This window comes from Rhinatrema bivittatum, chromosome 14, assembly GCF_901001135.1.
Source record: "Rhinatrema bivittatum chromosome 14, aRhiBiv1.1, whole genome shotgun sequence".
Taxonomy (NCBI): domain Eukaryota; kingdom Metazoa; phylum Chordata; class Amphibia; order Gymnophiona; family Rhinatrematidae; genus Rhinatrema; species Rhinatrema bivittatum.
In genome coordinates, this window is record NC_042628.1 from 1,344,888 (window position 1) to 1,366,979 (window position 22,092).

General features: G+C 44.9%; 1 protein-coding gene across 5 annotated transcripts in view; it reads right to left on the reverse strand.

The window, feature by feature from the left end:
- TNRC6A (trinucleotide repeat containing adaptor 6A) overlaps positions 1–14,724 on the reverse strand; it is a 163,525-nt gene extending 148,801 nt beyond the window's left edge. For 2 of the 5 annotated variants that reach the window (XM_029577635.1, XM_029577634.1), the window contains exons 1-2: positions 14,533–14,721; positions 7,524–7,571 (exon numbers count right to left, since the gene is read on the reverse strand). In XM_029577635.1, coding sequence (XP_029433495.1) covers positions 7,524–7,571; positions 14,533–14,537 — 53 coding nt within the window. In that variant the 5' untranslated portion in view covers positions 14,538–14,721. Of the gene's footprint in view, positions 1–7,523; positions 7,572–14,532 lie in introns of all 5 variants that reach the window. The other 3 variants (XM_029577639.1, XM_029577636.1, XM_029577637.1) reach the window with 2 other exon arrangements.
- Positions 14,725–22,092: the final 7,368 nt, after the last annotated feature.

Consider the following 22,092-nt stretch of genomic DNA (forward strand, 5'->3'; position numbering starts at 1 on the left):
AAGGATTCAAGAAAAGGAAATTAACAGGTAAGATTAAGTTTCACCCTCTTCATCATCCAACCATACCAGTCCCAACACGTGGGAAGTTCCCAAGTCCCATCAGATGGGACTGGAAGAGGCCGAAGCTGTTCTTAAGATTTGTGCTCAAATAGCAGCATTCCCCTCTCACCTGGTGCCTAGAGAAAGAATGAGAAGGACACTCAAATAGCTACCTGCAAACACTGTCCACTTTTCTGCTCAGTATGACGCTTGAACCCTGATGAATTGAGCTCTCAGGGCCTCCCTCATAGATATACCATTGCAGATATATTACAGAAGTCATCACTTCTTTGATCCAATGAGCAATGGAAGATTTCATAGCAGCCTTTCCCTTCTGTGGGCCACCGAAGAACACAATCAGGCTTATGAAATCCATTTAGTAACTTAGCAATATAGTAAATGAAAGTCTTTTTCTGCCATCTAGTCTATCTGGTCTGCCCAGCAACCTTTTTATTTTGGGTAGTAACTGCCACTCCATGCAGGTTACCCCCCCTCCCCCTACCATGTGCCTTTTGTTATAAGTAGTAGCTTCCACTCAATATAGGTTCACCCCCGATGCTTTCTGCTAAGGATAGTAGCTGCAGCTCCATGCACGATACACCAGTAGTAACTGCCGCCTTGTGCAGGTTACCCCCTATGCCTTCTGTTAAGGGTAGTAGCTGCCACTCCATGTAGGTTACCCCAGTTAGTACAGGTTACCCCTTTTGTTCATTTTCATCCTAACATATACCAAAATATTAAAAAAATCAAGAAGGCTTACATTTATTCTAAACTAGCTATGTTATTTAATAAACCTGGAGAGTTGTATCATTCCATTAATCAGATCATTAAACCTCTCTCTAATCCTCCGGTCATGCCTTCTCCTTCTCAAGGAATGAACATTGCTGAAACTTTTACAATGTTTTTTATTGAAAAAATAAATGTCAAACTCAATTCTTGCCCCTGCCACCCATATTAATAATGAATTCATCCCAGACAACATGATCTGGGATGAATTCCTTGTGATAAGTCAGATATAATCAAAATTATCAGCAATATGAATTAATCATCATGTCCACTAAATCCCTGTGCCACAATGTTATTAAAATCAATAAACATGATTAATGCTTCTTTTAAAGAATGTTCTATTCCAGATTCCTTTAAAAGGGCTATAGTTCATCCCACTCTCAAATATCCAATGGTGATCCTACCGTATTGTCCCATTATCGTCCAATCTTCTCTTTATCTTATCTGACAAAGATTCTTGAAACTGCAATTCTTGATCGATTGAATATATTTGAGATTCTAATAATGTTTTAGATCACTATCAATTTGGTTTCCATAGACATCATAGTAATGAACTACTTCTACTGTCTAGCTTTGATACTATCAGACGAGGCTTTGAGCGTGGAACGTCTTATATCCTTGTCTTACTTGATGTGTCAGCTGCCTTTGATACAACTGATCATAAAATACTTTGGACTCGTTTAGAGGCATTGGGTTGTTCTGACCACTTCATGATTTACTTCATATCCTTCTAACAGGTCTGAACAAGTTAAGGTCGATTCCTTTACCTCATCTTGGCATTCTGTAGATTCTGGTGTACCCCAGGGTTCCTCTTTATCACCAGCATTATTTAAGATCTAGATGACCCCTCTCTGTCATATATTAGCTGACCTTGGGGTATACTACAAAATCTATGCTGACGACATCCAGTTTTTCTTTACAATTAGAACTTGGGCACAAACTGAACAGTTCTTAATAAGTTGTCTTTCCATTACTCAAAACTGTTTAAATCAAAACAAATTAACACCAAATATTAGTATAACTGAAATTATGTAACTTTCAAGATTCACAGCCTCTAATATTCCAAAGAAGATCCATTTTAAAAACGAATGCATTGCACTCACTGACTCAGTCCAGAATCTGGGTGTCATAACTGACTGATCATTAACTATGAATGACCATATTAAAGCACTAATACAAACCTCACACTAGAAACTTAGACTATTACGACATCTCAAACCTTTCCTTGATGTTGTTGACTTTTGTACTTACAAGCAGTTCTTTTTCCAGGCATTATTGCAACTCATTACACTCGGGTCCTCCGATCTATGGTATTCATCCGTTTCAGATCATTACAAATTCAGCTGCTCGTTTACTAACACACCAATTCGTGAACATATCACCCCCGTATTACAATCACTCCATTGGCTTCCAAACACTTTTTGTATTCAGTATAAATTGGCTACCATTGTGCACTCTCTTACCAATTTACATTCACCATGTATTAATGCTATAATGAAAATACAAGTCCCCTCTAGAGCACTGCGATCTCCAATCAAAACCTTTTGGATATTCCTTCTCTGAAGTCAGTTCATCTGGATGAAACCAGGGAAAGTGTTTTGTCAATCGCAGACCCTACTCTGGAACTCACTTCCAAAGGCGATCCAAAACTTGAAAGAGCCCAAGTTTTTTTAAAAGAGCCCTAAAGTCCTATCTTTTTAAGCAAGTCTACGAAGGTTAAACATACCTTGTGCTTTATATTTTGGTTTTATTCTGTTCTTTTATGTAATTTTTAATTTTGCATATTTTAGCTATTGATATGTTTTAATGTATATTTTGTTATGTTAAACTATGGATGTTATGTTGTACCCTGCCCTGAACATAGGAAGGGTGAATAAGAAATGTTTTAAAATAAAAATAAATAAATAAATAGCTATTAAGGAACTTCTGTGTTTATGCCACGCCCTTTTGAAATCTGACACCATTGTCTTCATTACCTCTTCTGGGAGGGCATTCCAAGCATCCACCATCCTTTCAATGAAGCAAAATGTCCTGATGTTATTCCAGAGTCTACCCCCTTGAAGCTTCATATTATGTTCCTTAGTTCAACAGCTTTCTTTTCAGTGGAAGAGACTCAACTCCCATGTATCATTAATACCCTTCAGGTATTTTAAAGTCTGTATATCCCTTTCCTTCCTCTTCTCCAGGGTATACGTATTTAGGTACTTCAGTCTTATCTTGTAAGTCTCTCGGTGCAGACCCCACACCATTTAGGTTGCCCCTCTCTGTACGTTTCCATCTTGTCTCTATTCCTTTTGAGATACAGTCTCCAGAACTGAACACAGTATTCCAGGTGAGGCCTCACCAGGGACCTATACAGGGGTATTATCACCTCCTTTTTCCTGCTGGTTATGTCTCTATGAAGCCCAGCACCTTCTGGCCTCAGCCAACACCTTGTCATATTGCATTGTCACTTTCAGATCATCAAATACTATCACTCAGAGGTCTCTTTCCTGGTCTGTGCACGTCAGTCTTTCACCCCCAATCACATAGAGCTTCTTTAGATTTCTGCACCCCAAAATATATCACTCTGCACTATCTTGGCTCAGCAGCGCATGGTTTGGAGAGAGGTATCTTCAAAGGATACTAATGACGCATTAGAATTAGGGCATCCCAACAGTGAGGTTCCAATAATAAGAAAAGTAGTCCAAGTGCCTGTAACTAAAAACTCACCTGAGCTAAAAAATTCTAACTTATCCCTATCAATTAAAAAGCAGAATAAAAATACAAACAAAAAAAAACCTTGAAATGTTGGCATGCTAATGCCAGAAGTCTAAGAAGTAAGATGGAAGAATTAGAATGCATAGCAGTGAATGATGACATAGACTTAATTGGCATCTCAGAGACATGGTGGAAGGAGGATAACCAATGGGACAGTGCTATACCGGGGTACAAATTATATCGCAATGACAGAGAGCAGCACCCGGGAGGTGATGTGGCGCTTTATGTCCGGGATGGCATAGAGTCCAACAGAATAAACATCCTGCATGAGACTAAATGCACAATTGAATCTTTATGGGTAGAAATCCCTTGTGTGTCGGGGAAGACTATAGTGATAGGAGTACACTACCGTCCACCTGGTCAAGATGGTGAGATGGACAGTGAAATGCTAAGAGAAATTAGGGAAGCTAACCAAATTGGTAGTGCGGTAATAATGGGAGATTTCAATTACCCCAATATTGATTGGGTAAATGTATCATCGGGTCACGCTAGAGAGATAACGTTCCTGGATGGAATAAATGATAGCTTTATGGAGCAATTGGTTCAGGAACCGACAAGAGAGGGAGCAATTTTAGATCTAATTCTCAGTGGAGCACAGGATTAGGTGAGAGAGGTAACGGTGGTGGGGCCGCTTGGCAATAGTGATCATAATATGATCAAATTTGAATTAATGACTGGAAGGGGGACAGTAAGCCAATCCACGGCTCTCGTGCTAAACTTTCAAAAGGGAAAGTTTGAGAAAATGAGAAAAAGTTAGAAAAAAACTGAAAGGAGCAGCTACAAAGGTAAAAAGTGTGCAAGAAGCATGGTCATTGCTAAAAAATACCATCTTAGAAGCACAGTCCAGATGTATTCCACACATTAAGAAAGATGGAAAGAAGGCAAAACGATTACCGGCATGGTTAAAAGGGGAGGTGAAAAAAGCTATTTCAGCCAAAAGATCTTCATTCAAAAATTGGAAGAAGGATCCAACAGAAGAAAATAGGATAATGTATAAGCATTGGCAAGTTACATGTAAAACATTGATAAGACAGGCTAAGAGAGAATTTTAAAAGAAGTTGAACTTAGAGGCAAAAACTCACAGTAAAAACTTTTTAAAATATATCCGAAGCAGAAAGCCTGTGAGGGAGTCAGTTGGACCGTTAGATGATCGAAGAGTTAAAGGGGCAATTAGAGAAGATAAGGCCATCACGGAAAGATTAAATGATTTTTTTGCTTCAGTGTTTACTGAAGAGGATGTTGGGGAGATACCCCTATCAGCGAAGGTTTTCATGGATGCACCAGTATCCCCTCGCACCGAAGGCAGGCTGCGACTACCACCACCACCTTGGTGAAGACTCGGGGAGCCGTCGCCAGTCCAAATGGAAGAGCGCAAAACTGGTAGTGCTCCCCCAGAACCATGAACCTCAGGAACCTCTGATGGTGTGCTTAAATTCCTATGTGAAGGTAAGCTTCTGTCAGATCCAAAGAGGCCAAAAATTTGCCTTTGTGCACGGCCGCAATGACGGATCTCAACGTCTCCATTAGAAACCAAGGGACTCATAACGCTTTGTTGACCTTCTTTAAATCCAAGATAGGGTGGAACAAGCCCTCCTTTTTGGGGACTACGAAGTAAATGGAGTACCGACCGGTCCGACATTCGTCTGGCGGAACCGGAACAATCGCTCCCAGGTCCTTCACCCGAGACAGGGTTTGAAGAATCACCTGACACTTTGCTGGCGCCCCGCCGGGAGACACAAGAAACAGATCCCGAAAAGGCCGAGTAAAATCCAAAGCGTTACCGCGATTTATAATATCTAGTACCCATTGGTCCAAAGTGATCTTGACCCATTCCTCGCAAAACAGGGAGAGCCATCCCCCTATCCTCGGCACGAAGGAATGGGCCGGCGCACCTTCATTGGGGAGCTTTGTTAGCGGTGAAACCTTGAGAGGAAACATTGCGCAGAGGCCACCTGCCATGAAAGGAAGCACCCCTGCCAGAACGGAAGCAGCGTTAACCTCGGAAACAACCTCAGGAGGTGCCGAAGGGCCGAGACGGTCTGGGCTTGTCCTCAGGTAGTTTGTAAACCTTGTTGTCACCCAAGGCCTTAAGTTGTTCAAGATCTTCTCCAAACAACAGTTTCCCCTTGAAAAGGAAGGAACCTAGCTGAGACTTAGACAAGGCATCAGCCGACCAATTACGGAGCCACAGCAGCCGCCTCGCGGAAACCGCCAAAGACATGGTATATGCAGAGGTGCGGAGAAGATCTTATAACGCATCCGCCGTATAGGCAACCGCCGATTCCATGCTGTTCGCCTGCTCCGTCTCCTCTGGAGGGAGCTCCTGGGATGTGAGCAACTGCTGAATCCAGAGGAGGGTAGCCCTCTGCATAAGGCTGCTACACACGGTGGCCCACACTCCCAGTGCGGACACCTCAAAAATCCGTTTGAGCAGAATTTCCAGTTTTCAATCTTGAAGATCCTTAAGAGCCGCTCCTCCCGTGACGGGAAACGTGGTATGCTTACCTATGACCGTGACAGCAGAGTCCACCTTCGGAACCTTAAGAAGATCCAAGGTCTCACCTGGGAGCGGATAAAGCTTTTCCATGGCCCTGATGACTCACAAGGTGGCTTCAGGTGCATCCCATTCCCGGGACAGAATTTGGAAAAGCTTTGGATGAAAAGGAAAAGTTTGAGGTGGATCGCGAAGTCTCGATAATACCGAATCCCCCAGAGATGAATCAGACACTGCCTGCGGAGCCGGGATCTCCAGCTCCTGAAGAACATGTGGGATTAACTGATCCAGTTCCTCCTTAACGGGACAGGCGGAGCATTCAGAGCACACGAAAAAAAGAGAAGGCAGCTGGGTGAAGGATTCCACCCCTTCCGGAGGCCCAGGAGACACGGCAGGCTAGGGCTGAAGAACAGCTGGTAAAAGTAAAAGCTGATTGATTTATCTTTGCTATTTTTTTTTTTTTTTTAACACAGCCTGCAAACAGGGGCAAAAAACTTCCCTGTATGAAAACAGCACCCTCCAGAGGAAAGGTATCATCTGTGGGCTGGAGGGGGAAGAGTAACCGACCCACCGATTAATACTCCCCCCCCAGCTCACCGGGCAGTGACATAATCTCCGGGAAAGAATGGCATTAGGGCACTGCCCTACCTTGCCTGCCCTTCAGGACGCTCACAATTTGCTGACAGGATTTAATAAAATATATTTCTTCTTTTTTTTTTTTTTAAATCAGGATTGATCTAGCCAAAGGAATATCCCAAAAATCAAACTTGTTAACCAAGGTATGGAGTAATTTGACAAGGATCAGGACCGCAGGTTATGCTCTCTTTCATCTGCTGGAATCAGAGATATACTGAAGGATTGCAGATGGCACACCAGGTTATCTGCTTTTCAGCTTTTCTCTGATTCCAACTGCTGGAAGGGAGGCATAACCCAGCAGTTTGGACTGATCCTGGTACGTACAGGGAACTAAGGTTTTTCCCTTTCTTGCAGATTATGTGCAGTTTGGTTGGGCACACTTGTATTTTGTGAAATTTTGAAAATTGTGAACCAGAGTTTTTGTATGTTTTGTTTCTGATTTGCTCACTGGGAAAACTCTGAATTATTTGATTTAACCATTTCAAAACTGCCATCTATGTATATGTTTAATAGTTAAAGTTTTAGCAATCAACCTTTCCCCAAACAATTTTCATTAATCAACTAAAATGTGAAATTAGAATAAGTTAATGAGAAACATCATTTACCTACAGAAAACAAACTCAATATAGGTCCAGTTTTTACAATTTTATTCTGAAGTATTGCAAATGTATTATCTTTATTAATACTACAGAATCAACAAGAAAAAAATAAGTTTCAAGAAGTGAAAGAATAGAAAACCCCAAACATAGCAAGGATGAAATAACCACAGCTTGCAGGAAAATCACACTGAATTTTAAACATCGCTTACCTTGTTTGCTTCCTTTCAACTTCTTTGGTAGCTTTGGCTTCCAAGTCTCTGGAATATAGTTAAGAGCAGAACATTAGAACCAGTGACAGATCCAGCAAGAAAACAAGCCCTAGGCTCAGGGGCCAGCTCAAGGCATCAGATTTGCCACAAACATCATCAAGCAGCCATCATTTTGTCCGTCAGCTCTGGCTGCATTACTTCAACTTTATAGGAAAAGCACATCATCTTTGCCAATAAACAAATGCAAAGGAAAGCATGGCACCATTCAATTTCTGAGCCCAGCTAAGGATGCTACAGAGACAGCAGTCACAGACCAAGGGGTGTGTGTGGGGGGTGGGAGACGACACACCCACAAAACAGCGAAGCCTACCAGTGACACTCAAGGGGCGCACACACCAGGCTCCTAAGGAAGCTGCACTGTGTCCCTGGCTCAGGAAAGGAAGGAATGTTTCTGCTCAATTACCAACACAAGTGGGGGCCAGGTCTGACCAGGGTTCAAGTCCCACTGCTGCTCCTTGTGACCTTGGGCAAGTCACTTTACCCTCTGTTGCCTCAGGTACAAACTTAGGCCTGGATTTTCTAAAAGCGCACAGCTTTCTGAATTCCGCGGTAGCAGGGGGCGGGCCTGCGAAAGCCGGCAGTGGTTGCACCACCAAGGTATTATCGCTGCCAGCTTTCACACCCAATAGCGCCACCATGAAAGGTGGTGCTATTGGGCGCGCTACTGGTGGCAATAACGGGTCTTACCTTATCGTCGCCAGCAAAGTTACCGCCACATCCGCCCCCGACTCCGCCCCTATCTAGCTATCGCACGCGATATCTATAGAAAATGACCCCCTTAGATTGTAAGCCCTCTGGGGATAGGGAAATACCTACAGCACCTGAATGTAATGTGCTTTGAGGTGCTGAAAAAAGTGCGAAAAGCGAAATATAAAATCCAAATAAATAAATAAATAAGCTCAAAGGGACAGAAGAAAATTGTCAGGCCAAAAAAAGTCTTTTATACACATAAAGAGCACAAAAGAAAGGAGATAGCAAGACTTAGGGAAGGGATCCATCCAGCAGTGAGAAACGTAACAAATATGGCGACACAAGGCACACCAACCAATAAATCAACAAGAAAAGCAGGGCCGGTGAGCAGGCTCCAGACCCATCACTACAATAGGATGAGACTGGGGAGACAGAGCCCTGGGAACAGTCTCTCCTATCCTTGGGTTCCTCCTTCCCTTCCCAGACACAAAGATCTAGGAGCTCCCAGAGAACTGTGCATCTGTGAAAGAGAAACCTAGGATCCCTTCATCAATCTTTACCACCACAATCCTCCTTTCCTGGAGTCCTCTATTCATTCCCAAATAAACACCCCATTCTCAATTCTCCTTTTAAAACAGGGCCTACAATTCAAAGATCACCACTCCACCCACTAGATGAAGAGACCCTAGAATATTCCCCCCCCCCCCAAAAAAAAAAAAAAAACACACTTTCCTCCATCATCCAACAGAGGCAAGACACCACCAGGATACAGAGACCCCTGGGGTCCCCTCTCCCCCAGACACAGAAATCTCACCCACTATGTACTCAGTGATCCCCTCTGCCATCCCAGAGAACCCCTGGATACCTTCTCCAAAGATAAATAGTGACCCTCTCCCCCCAGAAAAATCTCCAAGACCACAAAAGCTCCTCCTCCACAAAACACCTCAGGATCTCCCTCCCCATGGGGAATGACTCTCAGAATTCACCCTTCACCTCCCCAGACCTTCCAAGAACCCTTCTGACCCGGTTCCTCATGGCGTGACAACCAGTATCCCCCTCAACTCTCAACCATAGAGATCTCCACAGAGCCCTCTATGCCCCTTCCCCTGGACTATAACACCCAAGATCTATAATCCATTGTCCCCAAGGATTCCACTCCCCATGAAGAATGACAACTGGGAACCTTTCTCTGCTCCCACTAAATCCCAAACACACCCAGTAATATCTACCAGCCCCAGTGATGCCGGGGATTATTCCCTAATGCCCTCTTCAGAATCCCTCCTTCCACAGACAATGAAATCCCCACAAGGTTCATCCCTGTCACCTGGGATGCTGCCTACACTCCTAATCCCACAGGCAGAGAACACCCCCATATGCTCTGCTTTTATCTGCCCACTGGGATCTCACCCTCTTGCAACTAGATACCCCCCCCTCCCTTCTGCCTCCCAGATACAGAGAACCCCCTCTGCCCCCTCCCTCCAACCCCCAGACCCGTCTCCTCCCTCCTACCCCAAGATCCCTCTCTGCCCCTCGTGCCCCCAGTTATTTGCTCTGCCTGAGACCCCTCACCCCCTCCTGCCCATCAACAGAGACTCCCCCCTTTAGGAATTAGGAAGGGAATGGTGAATAAAACAAAGAATGTCATAATGACTCTGTAACGCTCCTTGGTGAAACTGCACTTTGAGTACTGTGTGCAATTCTGGTCGCCGCATCTCAAAAAAGATATAGTTGCACTGGAGAAGGTACAGAGAAGAGCGACCAAAATGATAAAGGGGATCGAACAGCTCCCCTATGAGGAAAGGCTGAAGAGGTTAGGGCTGTTCAGCTTGGAGAAGAGACGGCTGAGGGGGGATATGATAGAGGTCTATAAAATCATGAAAGAACTTGAACGGGTAAATGTGAAAGTTATTTACTCTTTCGGATAATACAAGCACTAGGGGGCACTCCATGAAGTTAGCATGTGGCACATTTAAAAAATTGGGGAAAATTCTTTTTCACTCAACTCACAATTAATCTCTGGAATTTGTTGCCAGAGGATGTGGTTAGTGCAGTTAGTGTAGCTGGGTTAAAAAAAGGTTTGGATAAGTTCTTGGAGGAGAAGTCCATTACCTGCTATTAATTAAGTTTACTTAGGGAATAGCCACTGCTATTAATTGCATCAGTAGCATGGGATCTTCTTAGTGTTTGGGTACTTGCCAGGTTCTTATGGCCTGGATTGGCCTCTGTTGGAAACAGGATGCTGGGCTTGATGGACCCTTGGTCTGACCTAGTGTGGCAACTTATTTTCTTTTCTTAAGACCCCCACCCGCCTCACCCCGGAGACCAAGCCCGCCTCTTTCCTCTCTCCTGCCACGTCCCTTTCTTCTCTCCTGCCTCCAGAAAGATCCTCTCCACCCCTTTCCTCCCTCCTGCCCCCACATCCCTTTTTTCCCTGCTGCCCCCAGACCCCATTTCTGCCCTTTTCTTCCATCCTGCCCCCAGAAACAATCCCCTCTGCCCCCTTCCTGACCCCAGAGAGCACACCCTTTGCCCCCAGACACAGAGACCTCCCCAGCTCCTTCCTCCCTTCTACCCACAGAAACCTGATTCCATACAATCCAGGAAGAACACAGATCCTCAAGTCAAGATCTCCTGACACTGCTTTCCCTAACTCAGACGAGATTAGAGGGGACACATTGCTTATCATGTGGTTATCAAGGTCCTTCACAATGGAATGCTCTTCTCATCCAAGCACATGAATCCAATTATCTAAAGTTATCTGGCAATTTGATCAACCTATGAACTATACCAGCAATTCTCAAACCTGTCCTTGAGGACCACCAGCCAGTCGGGATTTCAGAATATCCATAATGAATATGCATGAGAAATTTGCATACAGTGCCTCCACAGTATGCAAATTTTCTAATGCATGTTCACTGTTAATATCCTGAAAACCCCAACTGGCTGGCTGTCCCCCAGAACAGGTTTAAGAACCTCTGAACCATGCTATAGGTTTGCTCCTAATTATTTGAGGCTTGAGGAGGTTACAGAATAATAGTCAAATATTTTAGATATTAAAGCAAAACTTATGTTTTAATTTTATAATTTGTTTTAACATATCGCTTTGGTGTTAAACTGTATTATCTGTAAATTTATGCATTACTAGTAGTAAAAGCCCGTCCAGGGAAACACTTTGAAGTGTAGAAGTGTGTAACTGAGATGTGTGGTCGTACAGCGAGCACAGTAAACTAGAATGTACTGTGCGATAGTAGAGAGGAGACTGGACAATTCCGAGAGAGGGGGAGAGTTGGAACAATTAGAGAGGGGTGCAGCTCAATTCCCAGATGCAGTAGTAGAGAGTAAGAACATAAGAACATAAGAAACTGCCATACTGGGTCAGACCAAGGGTCCATCAAGCCCAGCATCCTGTTTCCAACAGTGGCCAATCCAGGCCATAAGAACCTGGCAAGTACCCAAAAACTAAGTCTATTCCATGTAACCATTGCTAATGGCAGTGGCTATTCTCTAAGTGAACTTAATAGCAGGTAATGGACTTCTCCTCCAAAAACTTATCCAATCCTTTTTTAAACACAGCTATACTAACTGCACGAACCACATTCTCTGGCAACAAATTCCAGAGTTTAATTGTGCGTTGAGTAAAAAAGAACTTTCTCCGATTAGTTTTAAATGTGCCCCATGCTAACTTCATGGAATGCCCCCTAGTCTTTCTACTATCTGAAAGAGTAAATAACCGATTCACATCTACCCGTTCTAGACCTCTCATGATTTTAAACACCTCTATCATATCCCCCCTCAGTCGTCTCTTCTCCAAGCTAAAAAGTCCTAACCTCTTTAGTCTTTCCTCATAGGGGAGTTGTTCCATTCCCCTTATCATTTTGGTAGCCCTTCTCTGTACCTTCTCCATCGCAATTATATCTTTTTTGAGATGCGGCGACCAGAATTGTACACAGTATTCAAGGTGCGGTCTCACCATGGAGCGATACAGAGGCATTATGACATTTTCCGTTTTATTCATCATTCCTTTTCTAATATTTCCCAACATTCTGTTTGCTTTTTTGACTGCCGCAGCACACTGAACCGACGATTTCAATGTGTTATCCACTATGACACCTAGATCTCTTTCTTGGGTGGTAGCACCTAATATGGAACCCAACATCGTGTAATTATAGCATGGGTTATTTTTCCCTATATGCATCACCTTGCACTTATCCACATTAAATTTCATCTGCCATTTGGATGCCCAATTTTCCAGTCTCACAAGGTCTTCCTGCAATTTATCACAATCTGCTTGTGATTTAACTACTCTGAACAATTTTGTGTCATCTGCAAATTTGATTATCTCACTCGTCGTATTTCTTTCCAGATCATTTATAAATATATTGAACAGTAAGGGTCCCAATACAGATCCCTGAGGCACTCCACTGTCCACTCCCTTCCACTGAGAGAATTGCCCATTTAATCCTACTCTCTGTTTCCTGTCTTTTAGCCAGTTTGCAATCCACGAAAGGACATCGCCACCTATCCCATGACTTTTTACTTTTCCTAGAAGCCTCTCATGAGGAACTTTGTCAAACGCCTTCTGAAAATCCAAGTATACTATATCTACCGGTTCACCTTTATCCACATGTTTATTAACTCCTTCAAAAAAGTGAAGCAGATTTGTGAGGCAAGACTTGCCCTGGGTAAAGCCATGCTGACTTTGTTCCATTAAACCATGTCTTTCTATATGTTCTGTGATTTTGATGTTTAGAACACTTTCCACTATTTTTCCTGGCACTGAAGTCAGGCTAACCGGTCTGTAGTTTCCGGGATCGCCCCTGGAGCCCTTTTTAAATATTGGGGTTACATTTGCTATCCTCCAGTCTTCAGGTACAATGAATGATTTTAATGATAAGTTTCAAATTTTTACTAATAGGTCTGAAATTTCATTTTTTAGTTCCTTCAGAACTCTGGGGTGTATACCATCCGGTCCAGGTGATTTACTACTCTTCAGTTTGTCAATCAGGCCTACCACATCTTCTAGGTTCACCGTGATTTGATTCAGTCCATCTGAATCATTACCCATGAAAACCTTCTCCATTACGGGTATCTCCCCAACATCCTCTTCAGTAAACACCGAAGCAAAGAAATCATTTAATCTTTCCGCGATGGCCTTATCTTCTCTAAGTGCCTCCTTGGACAATATAGAGAGAGGGATGAAGCTGGTGAGTGGGGCAGAGCTGGAGAGTACAGGGCCTAGGTGATGGTCAATTTACATACAGGCAATCGCAGGACAACTTTCCTCTTTATTATAGTTAGAAAATTTGCTCTAAACAGTTTTGACTTACTTTAGAAGAGTGGTTGAATGAAGCAAACTAAAAAACTGAAATCAGATCTCCCCCTCCCCCCAACACATTCCTCTACCCCATCTATCTGCCACCAGATATCCCTGCCCCCCCCCCCCCCCATTCACTCCCTTTTGCTACCCCAAACATGAGGGACCCTTCTGCTCAACCCCAGACACAGAACCCCTCTTTCCCCTCCCATCTACCCCAAGAAACAGGGATCTGCCCTGCCCCCTCCCCAGACACCCTCCTGCCTGCATAACCCAGACATACAGACCACCCCCTCTTCCCCCTAGACACAGAGATCCCAATTCTACCTCCTCTCTCACCTGCCCCAGAGAACCCAACCCTACCCATTGTCCCACCTATCCCCAGACACAGACCTCCCTTTGCCCCTCCTCCTGCCTGCCCAGAGACCCCCTTCTGCCCCTCTTCCCCCAACACAGAACCTTCTCTACCCCCTCCAGACAAATTACCCCGTTAGCCCCACCCACCTCTGCTGCCAGAAACAGAAAGCCCCCTATGCACAAAGGTCCCCTTATCTCCCACCAGTCCTCTGACTCAGACACCGCTGTCTCCCAAGACCTTCTCCCTCCTACCCACTCACACACAGATCTTCACCCAGAGAACCTCCTCTGCCCCCAGATACAAAGGCCTCCCTCCCACCTGCATGGAGCCCCCAGTAACTCCAGACAGAGACCACCCCCCTGTCCTTTTTCCTTCCTCTCTACCCCACCCCTCCCTCCTTCTTGCTACCAAGACACAGACATCCCCTCTTCCTCCAGAATCCCTCCCCAGAGACTCCCCCCGTCTGCCCACACAGACCCCAGACAAAGCGATCCCCTCTCTCCCGCCCCGAGACACGGAGGCGGCCGGGAGTCTCTCCTCCCCCATGGAGCCCTGCCGGGACTCCTCTCGCACCCGCGGCCGCTCACCTCATGTATGTAAAGTGCACTGCAGGGAGCTAGAGCGCCCGCGGCGGGTGTAAGGCTACGTGGAAATACTGCCTTAGCCCGTTATTTGCAGCACTTCACGCACAAACCAGCGACTTAACCAAGCCGCCATTTTCTCCTCAGAAAATCCGTACAGGAAGAGGACGCCGCGCGCCCGCACAGCCACTTCCGGTCGCCGGGTGGGGCGGACTCTGTCACCATGGGAACGCGGTTCCACTCTCTCGAATTGGCGCCCTGGTAATCGGGCATCCGCGTGCCACGGGCAGCAGCCCCCGCCCTGGGTAATGCAGCAAGTACGGGCGACTGCAAGGCAGGCCCTGGAGCCTCACACTCAGCCCGATGGCCTCTTCTAATCTGGCGACCTACACTGAAGAGGTTCTTGCTTGAGGCCAGGAGCAATCTCCATCTTCCACTCCGGCCGCAGTGCAGAAAAGGAAGCAATTAGCACATTCTACAAGGGCTCCAGATCCGTGATCTAGGAGAAAATGAGAACAAGAAGTGCCAGGCTGGGTCAGACCAAGGTCCATCGAGCCCTGCATCCCGTACATAAGAAATGCGAGGCTGGATCAGACCAAGGTCCATCGAGCCCAGCATCCTGTACATAAGAAATGCGAGGCTGGGTCAGACCAAGGTCCATCGAGCCCAGCATCCTGTACATAAGAAGTGCCAGGCTGGGTCAGACCAAGGTCCATCGAGCCCAGCATCCTGTACATAAGAAGTGCCAGGCTGGGTCAGACCAAGGTCCATCGAGCCCAGCATCCTGTACATAAGAACATAAGAAGTGCCAGGCTGGGTCAGACCAAGGTCCATCGAGCCCAGCATCCTGTACATAAGAACATAAGAAGTGCCAGGCTGGGTCAGACCAAGGTCCATCGAGCCCAGCATCCTGTACATAATAAGAACATACCATGCTGGGTCAGACCAAGGGTCCATCAAGCCCAGCATCCTTTACATAAGAACATAAGAAGTGCCATGCTGGGTCAGACCAAGGGTCCATCAAGCCCAGCATCCTGTACATAAGAACATAAGAAGTGCCAGGCTGGGTCAGACCAAGGGTCCATCAAGCCCAGCATCCTGTACATAAGAACATAAGAAGTGCCAGGCTGGGTCAGACCAAGGGTTCATCAAGCCCAGCATCCTGTACATAAGAACATGCCATGCTGGGTCAGACCAAGGTCCATCGAGCCCAGCATCCTGTACATAAGAATATAAGAATTGCCAGGCTGGGTCAGACCAAGGGTCCATCAAGCCCAGCATCTTGTTTCCAACAGAGGCCAAAAACAGGCCACAAGAACCTGGCAAGTACCCAAACACTAAGAAGATCCCATGCTACTGATGCAATTAATAGCAGTGGCAATTCCCTAAGTCAACTTGATTAATAGCCGTTAATGGACTTCTCATCCAAGAACTTATCCAAACCTTTTTTTGAACCCAACTGCACTAACCACATCCTCTGGCAATAAATTCCAGAGCTTTATAGTTCTATTGATAATAAGCTGCAGCCCGGTCAGGAGAGAATTCGTGTAATCAGTCAAAATGACACTTCAGACTCAGCCCAAGGAATGAGATAATTACTAATCTCATAACCCGTTTTATATTATTTATTTGTTGCTAATTCCGCTCTACCTTTCTTCCTGGCTACTTTAGCCCCCAAGTTCAATGCCCTTGTTTTATGTAACTTTGCTTGTTTCAGCCTTCTTGTTTGGTTACACTTGTTATTCCCCTAAGTTCCATGTAAACCGGCCTGATGTGAATTCCATTTGTGAAGTCCGGTATAGAAATATATATTAAATAAATAATGAAGACAACTGCCTGAATCTAGTTATTTAAATACAGATGCAAATGAAACATGCAGGCTTTAACAATTATACTCACCATCAGATTAGAATCCAAGACATCTAATACTTTTACTTATTTTATGGCATTTATAAGAGGCATGTGGTTATTGGACCCTTAGAAGGTCTGTCTTATTATGGTTTTGTTTAGTTTGCTATATGCTGGCCTGTAATCCACATTCTAAAGACACTGATTTCATTTACATATAGTCTTGGAACAACTATGACCCAGAGATCAATAAATTTTAATATCATCTGCATAAATTATGTAATTAAAACATAAGGAGCTAATCAGTTCTGCAGGTGGCACCTACAGGTCCCTCCAGGAGTGCACAGTATCCCTGATCCCACTGCAGCGCATTGAAGGTATCCAATGTGACCGACAGTCCTAAAGAGACAAGAATGCAATCCTGACCTTGATTTCTGCAGAAAATGTGTGAGCAAGTGGATGAGGGATGCTGCTAGGGCGGAGCTTCTGCTGCAGGACGGTTGCTGGGTTTTCTCCCTAAATTGGTTGCTGTTTGAGTCCTGGGACCTGGTGGTGATTTGGAATATGTGCTGGACACAGTCTTGTAGAAGAGGTCTCACCAATGACTTGGAGAGTGGCATCGCTTTCTTGACTCTGCCTACGCCTCGCCCTCTGCATCCCAGCATTTCTCTGGCTTTAGCCACCACCTTGTCACATGGTTTCACTACCTGTGTTTCAGGGGGGGGGGGATAAATCTGGAGGATGTGTATGGATTGTATGTTCAGGGGGACAGTTATCGTGTGTAGAGGAGGAAGAGCACAAGGCAGGGGGAGGGGATAATGATTGGCAACCCTAGAACAGGCATATGCAACCTTTCCTTTTCCACTGCCCCCTCCCTAGAGAAGACCCTCTAGTACTACTCTCCTCCAGAGTGCCCCTTTCAAATGGAGAACTCCAGCAGGCTTCTCCTTAGCACAGTCGCACTCCTGTTTGGCCAGGGTATTTACGTAGGCCTAAGTCCAGGCCTGGGCTGGAGAATACAGAGATGGGAAGGACAAGGCTTCTCTGCTCCCTAATGCAGCCCCTTCCTTCTGCTTGTTTTTCTCCCTCTATCATCACAGCGCCCTTCCAGCCCTGGCACCTATGGCCATATTGGCCATAGGGAAGCTATGGCTCTGGTTTTGAGCCGCTGTAGTCACAGAAGGAGGGGGCAGACAAATACAGACACATCCATTCTACTTTGGTAGAGGAAAAAGCCATGGAAATGCTACTAAGGAAAAGACGGTTTAGTACTTTGAAACAAATAAATTAGAGGACACCAGGCAACATCATGGTTTCACCAAAAGAAAAATGCTGAGTTGTTGATGGAGACCATTTTATTGCCATGTGATGCCTTTGGGATAGTCTGAATTTCTTATTGTAAAGAAAGATTGTAATATTTAGTTGTACTTTTTTTTTTTTTTTTTTTAAGAATTTTTTATATACCAGGGCACGTCACTTGATGATGCAATAAAAGAAAAGTTATATCCTGTAAAACAGAAATTGCTGAGAGGATGGTCCCAGAATGTATTTCTCTTCTGGCATTGAGAGGCTGGGAGTTATCCCTCCCATTGCTGGAATCTGGTGCTGGGGAGCAGGAAGAGAAGAAAGGGATTTTCCTGCAGGAGGACGGGGGAAATGCAGGCGCCCTGTCTGCCTGTCACAGCTTGCGACTGGGCATTGTGCCAATGCTAATCAGGGAGACCAGCAAGCCCCGCACTGCATTGCCCTCACCTTCCTCCCCCCATCCAGACTCCTTCGACTGTGCATAATCTACAACTCAATTTCCTGGCAGCCACGATCCAGCAGAAAGGCAGATGTGTGAGCTAGAGGAAGGAGGAACCACTGATATCGTTATGGCTTTCAATTTTTCAAATAATTGCAGCCGCACATCACACGCCCAAGTTCCTGAGGTGCCCCACCCCCCCACCTTCTGTGCCCATGCGGGTTTCTGTTACTGTGGAAACTTGTGCCAGGGGCAGCTGCAGGCTCTGGGCTGAATTTATTTTTTCAAGTTGCTGCTACATTTGCCAGCACTGCATGTAGATGCATCACTTTAGGTAAGCAGCGGGGAAGAAGAGGCAACACTTTGCTGTCCATCAAAATTTGGTGCCAGAGGCAGGTGCTTATAACAAAATCTGGGCCTGGCTCATACACAGCAGGGGTCAAAAAGATAACTAGAATGCTGGGGATTATTAGGGAAGGAACGGAGAATAAAACAGAGAATATCACAATGTTCGTGTATCGATCCATAGAGAAACCATACAATGAGCATTGTGTGCAGCAGCAGCCAAGAAAGCAAACAGAATGCTGGGGATTATTAGGAAAGGAACGGAGAATAAAACAGAGAATATCACAATGTTCCTGTATCGATCCATAGAGAAACCATACAATGAGCATTGTGTGCAGCAGCAGCCAAGAAAGCAAGCAGAATGCTGGGGATTATTAGGGAAGGAATAGAGAATAAAACAGAGAATATCACAAAGTTCCTGTATCGATCCATAGAGAAACCATACAATGAGCATTGTGTGCAGCAGCAGCCAAGAAAGCAAACAGAATGCTGGGGATTATTAGGAAAGGAACAGAGAATAAAACAGAGAATATCACAATGTTCCTGTATCGATCCATAGAGAAACCATACAATGAGCATTGTGTGCAGCAGCAGCCAAGAAAGCAAACAGAATGCTGGGGATTATTAGGGAAGGAACGGAGAATAAAACAGAGAATATCACAATGTTCCTGTATCGATCCATAGAGAAACCATACAATGAGCATTGTGTGCAGCAGCAGCCAAGAAAGCAAACAGAATGCTGGGGATTATTAGGAAAGGAACAGAGAATAAAACAGAGAATATCACAAAGTTCCTGTATCGATCCATAGAGAAACCATACAATGAGCATTGTGTGCAGCAGCAGCCAAGAAAGCAAACAGAATGCTGGGGATTATTAGGGAAGGAACGGAGAATAAAACAGAGAATATCACAATGTTCCTGTATCGATCCATAGAGAAACCATACAAGGAGCATTGTGTGCAGCAGCAGCCAAGAAAGCAAACAGAATGCTGGGGATTATTAGGGAAGGAACAGAGAATAAAACAGAGAATATCACAATGTTCCTGTATCGATCCATAGAGAAACCATACAAGGAGCATTGTGTGCAGCAGCAGCGAAGAAAGCAAACAGAATGCTGGGGATCATTAGGAAAGGAACGGAAAATAAAACTGATAATATCACAATGTTCCTATATCGATCCATAGAGAAACCATACAATGAGCATTGTGTGCAGCAGCAGCCAAGAAAGCAAACAGAATGCTGGGGATTATTAGGAAAGGAACGGAGAATAAAACAGAGAATGTCATAATGCCTCTGTATCGCTCCATGGTGCAGCCTCATCTTGAGTATTGTGTGCAGTTCTGGTCACCACATCTCAAGAAAGATATAGCAGAATTAGAAAAGGTACAGAGAAGGGCAACCAAAATGATAAAGGGGATGGAAAATTCCCCTATGAGGAAAGGCTAAAGAGGTTAGGACTCTTCAGCTTGGAGAAGAGACGGCTGAGGGGGGATATGATAGAGGTGTTTAAAATAATCAGTGAAGTGGAACAAGTAACTTTAATCAGTTTATTCTTTCTAAAAGTACAAAGACCAGGGGACACACAATGAAGTTACTAGGTAATACATTTAAAACTAATAAGAGAAAACATTTTTTACTGAACATATAGTTATGCTCTGGAAATCATTGCCAGAAACATAGAAACATAGAAATGACGGCAGAAGAAGATCAAACGCCCATCCAGTCTGCCCAGCAAGCTTCACACATTTTTTCTCTCATACTTATCTGTTTCTCCTAGCTCTTGGTTCTATTTCCCTTCCACCCCCACCATTAATGTAGAAAGCAGTGATGGAGCTGCATCCAAGTGAAATATCAAGCTTGATTAGTTAGGGGTAGTAGGGGTAGTAACCGCCGCAATAAGCAAGCTACACCCATGCTTATTTGTTTTACCCAGACTATGTTATACAGCCCTTATTGGTTGTTTTTTCTTCTCCCCTGCCGTTGAAGCAGGGAGCTATGCTGGATATGCGTGAAGCATCAGTTTTTCTTCTCTCCTGCCATTGAAGCAGAGAGTTATGCTGGATATGCGTGAAGTATCAGTCTTCTCCCATGCCGTTGAAGCAGAGAGCTATGCGTGAAGTATCAGTTTTTCTTCTCCCCTGCTGTTGAAGCAGGGAGCTATGCTGGATATGCGTGAAGTATCAGTTTTTCTTCTCCCCTGCCGTTGAAGCAGAGAGCTATGCTGGATATGCGTGAAGTATCAGTTTTTCTTCTCCCCTGTCGTTGAAGCAGAGAGCTATGCTGGATATGCGTGAAGTATCATTTTTTCTTCTCCCCTGCCGTTGAAGCAGAGAGCTATGCTGGATATGCATTGAAAGTGAAGTATCAGGCTTATTTGGTTTGGGGTAGTAACCGCCGTAACAAGCCAGCTACTCCCCACTTTGTGAGTGCAAATCCTTTTTTCTTCTCCGCTGCCGTTGAAGCTATGCTGGATATGCGTGAAGCATCAGTTTTTCTTTTCCCCTGCTGTTGAAGCAGAGAGCTATGCTGGAAATGCGTGATGTATCAGTCTTTCTCCCCTGCCGTTGAAGCAGGGAGCTATGCTGGATATGCGTGAAGTAACAGTTTTTCTTCTCCCCTGCCGTTGAAGCAGAGAGCTATGCTGGATATGCGTGAAGTATCAGTTTTTCTTCTCCCCTGCTGTTGAAGCAGGGAGCTATGCTGGATATGCGTGAAGTATCAGTTTTTCTTCTCCCCTGCCGTTGAAGCAGAGAGCTATGCTGGATATGCATTGAAGGTGAAGTATCAGGCTTATTTGGTTTGGGGTAGTAACCGCCGTAACAAGCCAGCTACTCCCCGCTTTGTGAGTGCGAATCCTTTTTTCCACATTTCCTCTTGCTGTTGTAGCTTAGAGCGATGTTGGAGTCACAGTAACCATGTGTATGTTTATTGAATAAGGGTATTGTCTCCAGGCAGTAGCTGTCATTCTGGCGAGTCCCCCACTCTTCATTGGCGGCCTCTTGACTTTATGGATCCACATTGTTTATCCCATGCCCAGCTCTGCCCTTTCTCCCAACAGAAGATATAGTGAAAGCTATTAGTGTAGCTGCGATTAAAAAAGGTTTGGACAAGTTCCTGGAGGAAAAAGTCCATTAACAAATATTAAGGTAGAGCTGCAGAAATCCACTGATTATTCTTGGGATAAAAAACTTGGAATTTATCTACCCCTTGGGATCCTCCGAGGTCCTGTGACCTGGCTTGACCACTGTTGGAAACACGATACTGGGCTTGATGGACCTTGCTCTGACCCAGCCTGGCACTTCTTATGTTCTTATGTACAGGATGCAGGGCTTGATGGACCTTGCTCTGACCCAGCCTGGCACTTCTTATGTTCTTATGTACAGGATGCAGGGCTCGATGGACCTTGCTCTGACCCAGCCTGGCACTTCTTATGTTCTTATGTACAGGATGCTGGGCTCGATGGACCTTGGTCTGACCCAGCCTGGCACTTCTTATGTTCTTATGTACAGGATGCAGGGCTCGATGGACCTTGGTCTGACCCAGTCTGGCACTTCTTATGTTCTTATGTACAGGATGCAGGGCTCGATGGACCTTGGTCTGACCCAGCCTGGCACTTCTTATGTTCTTAT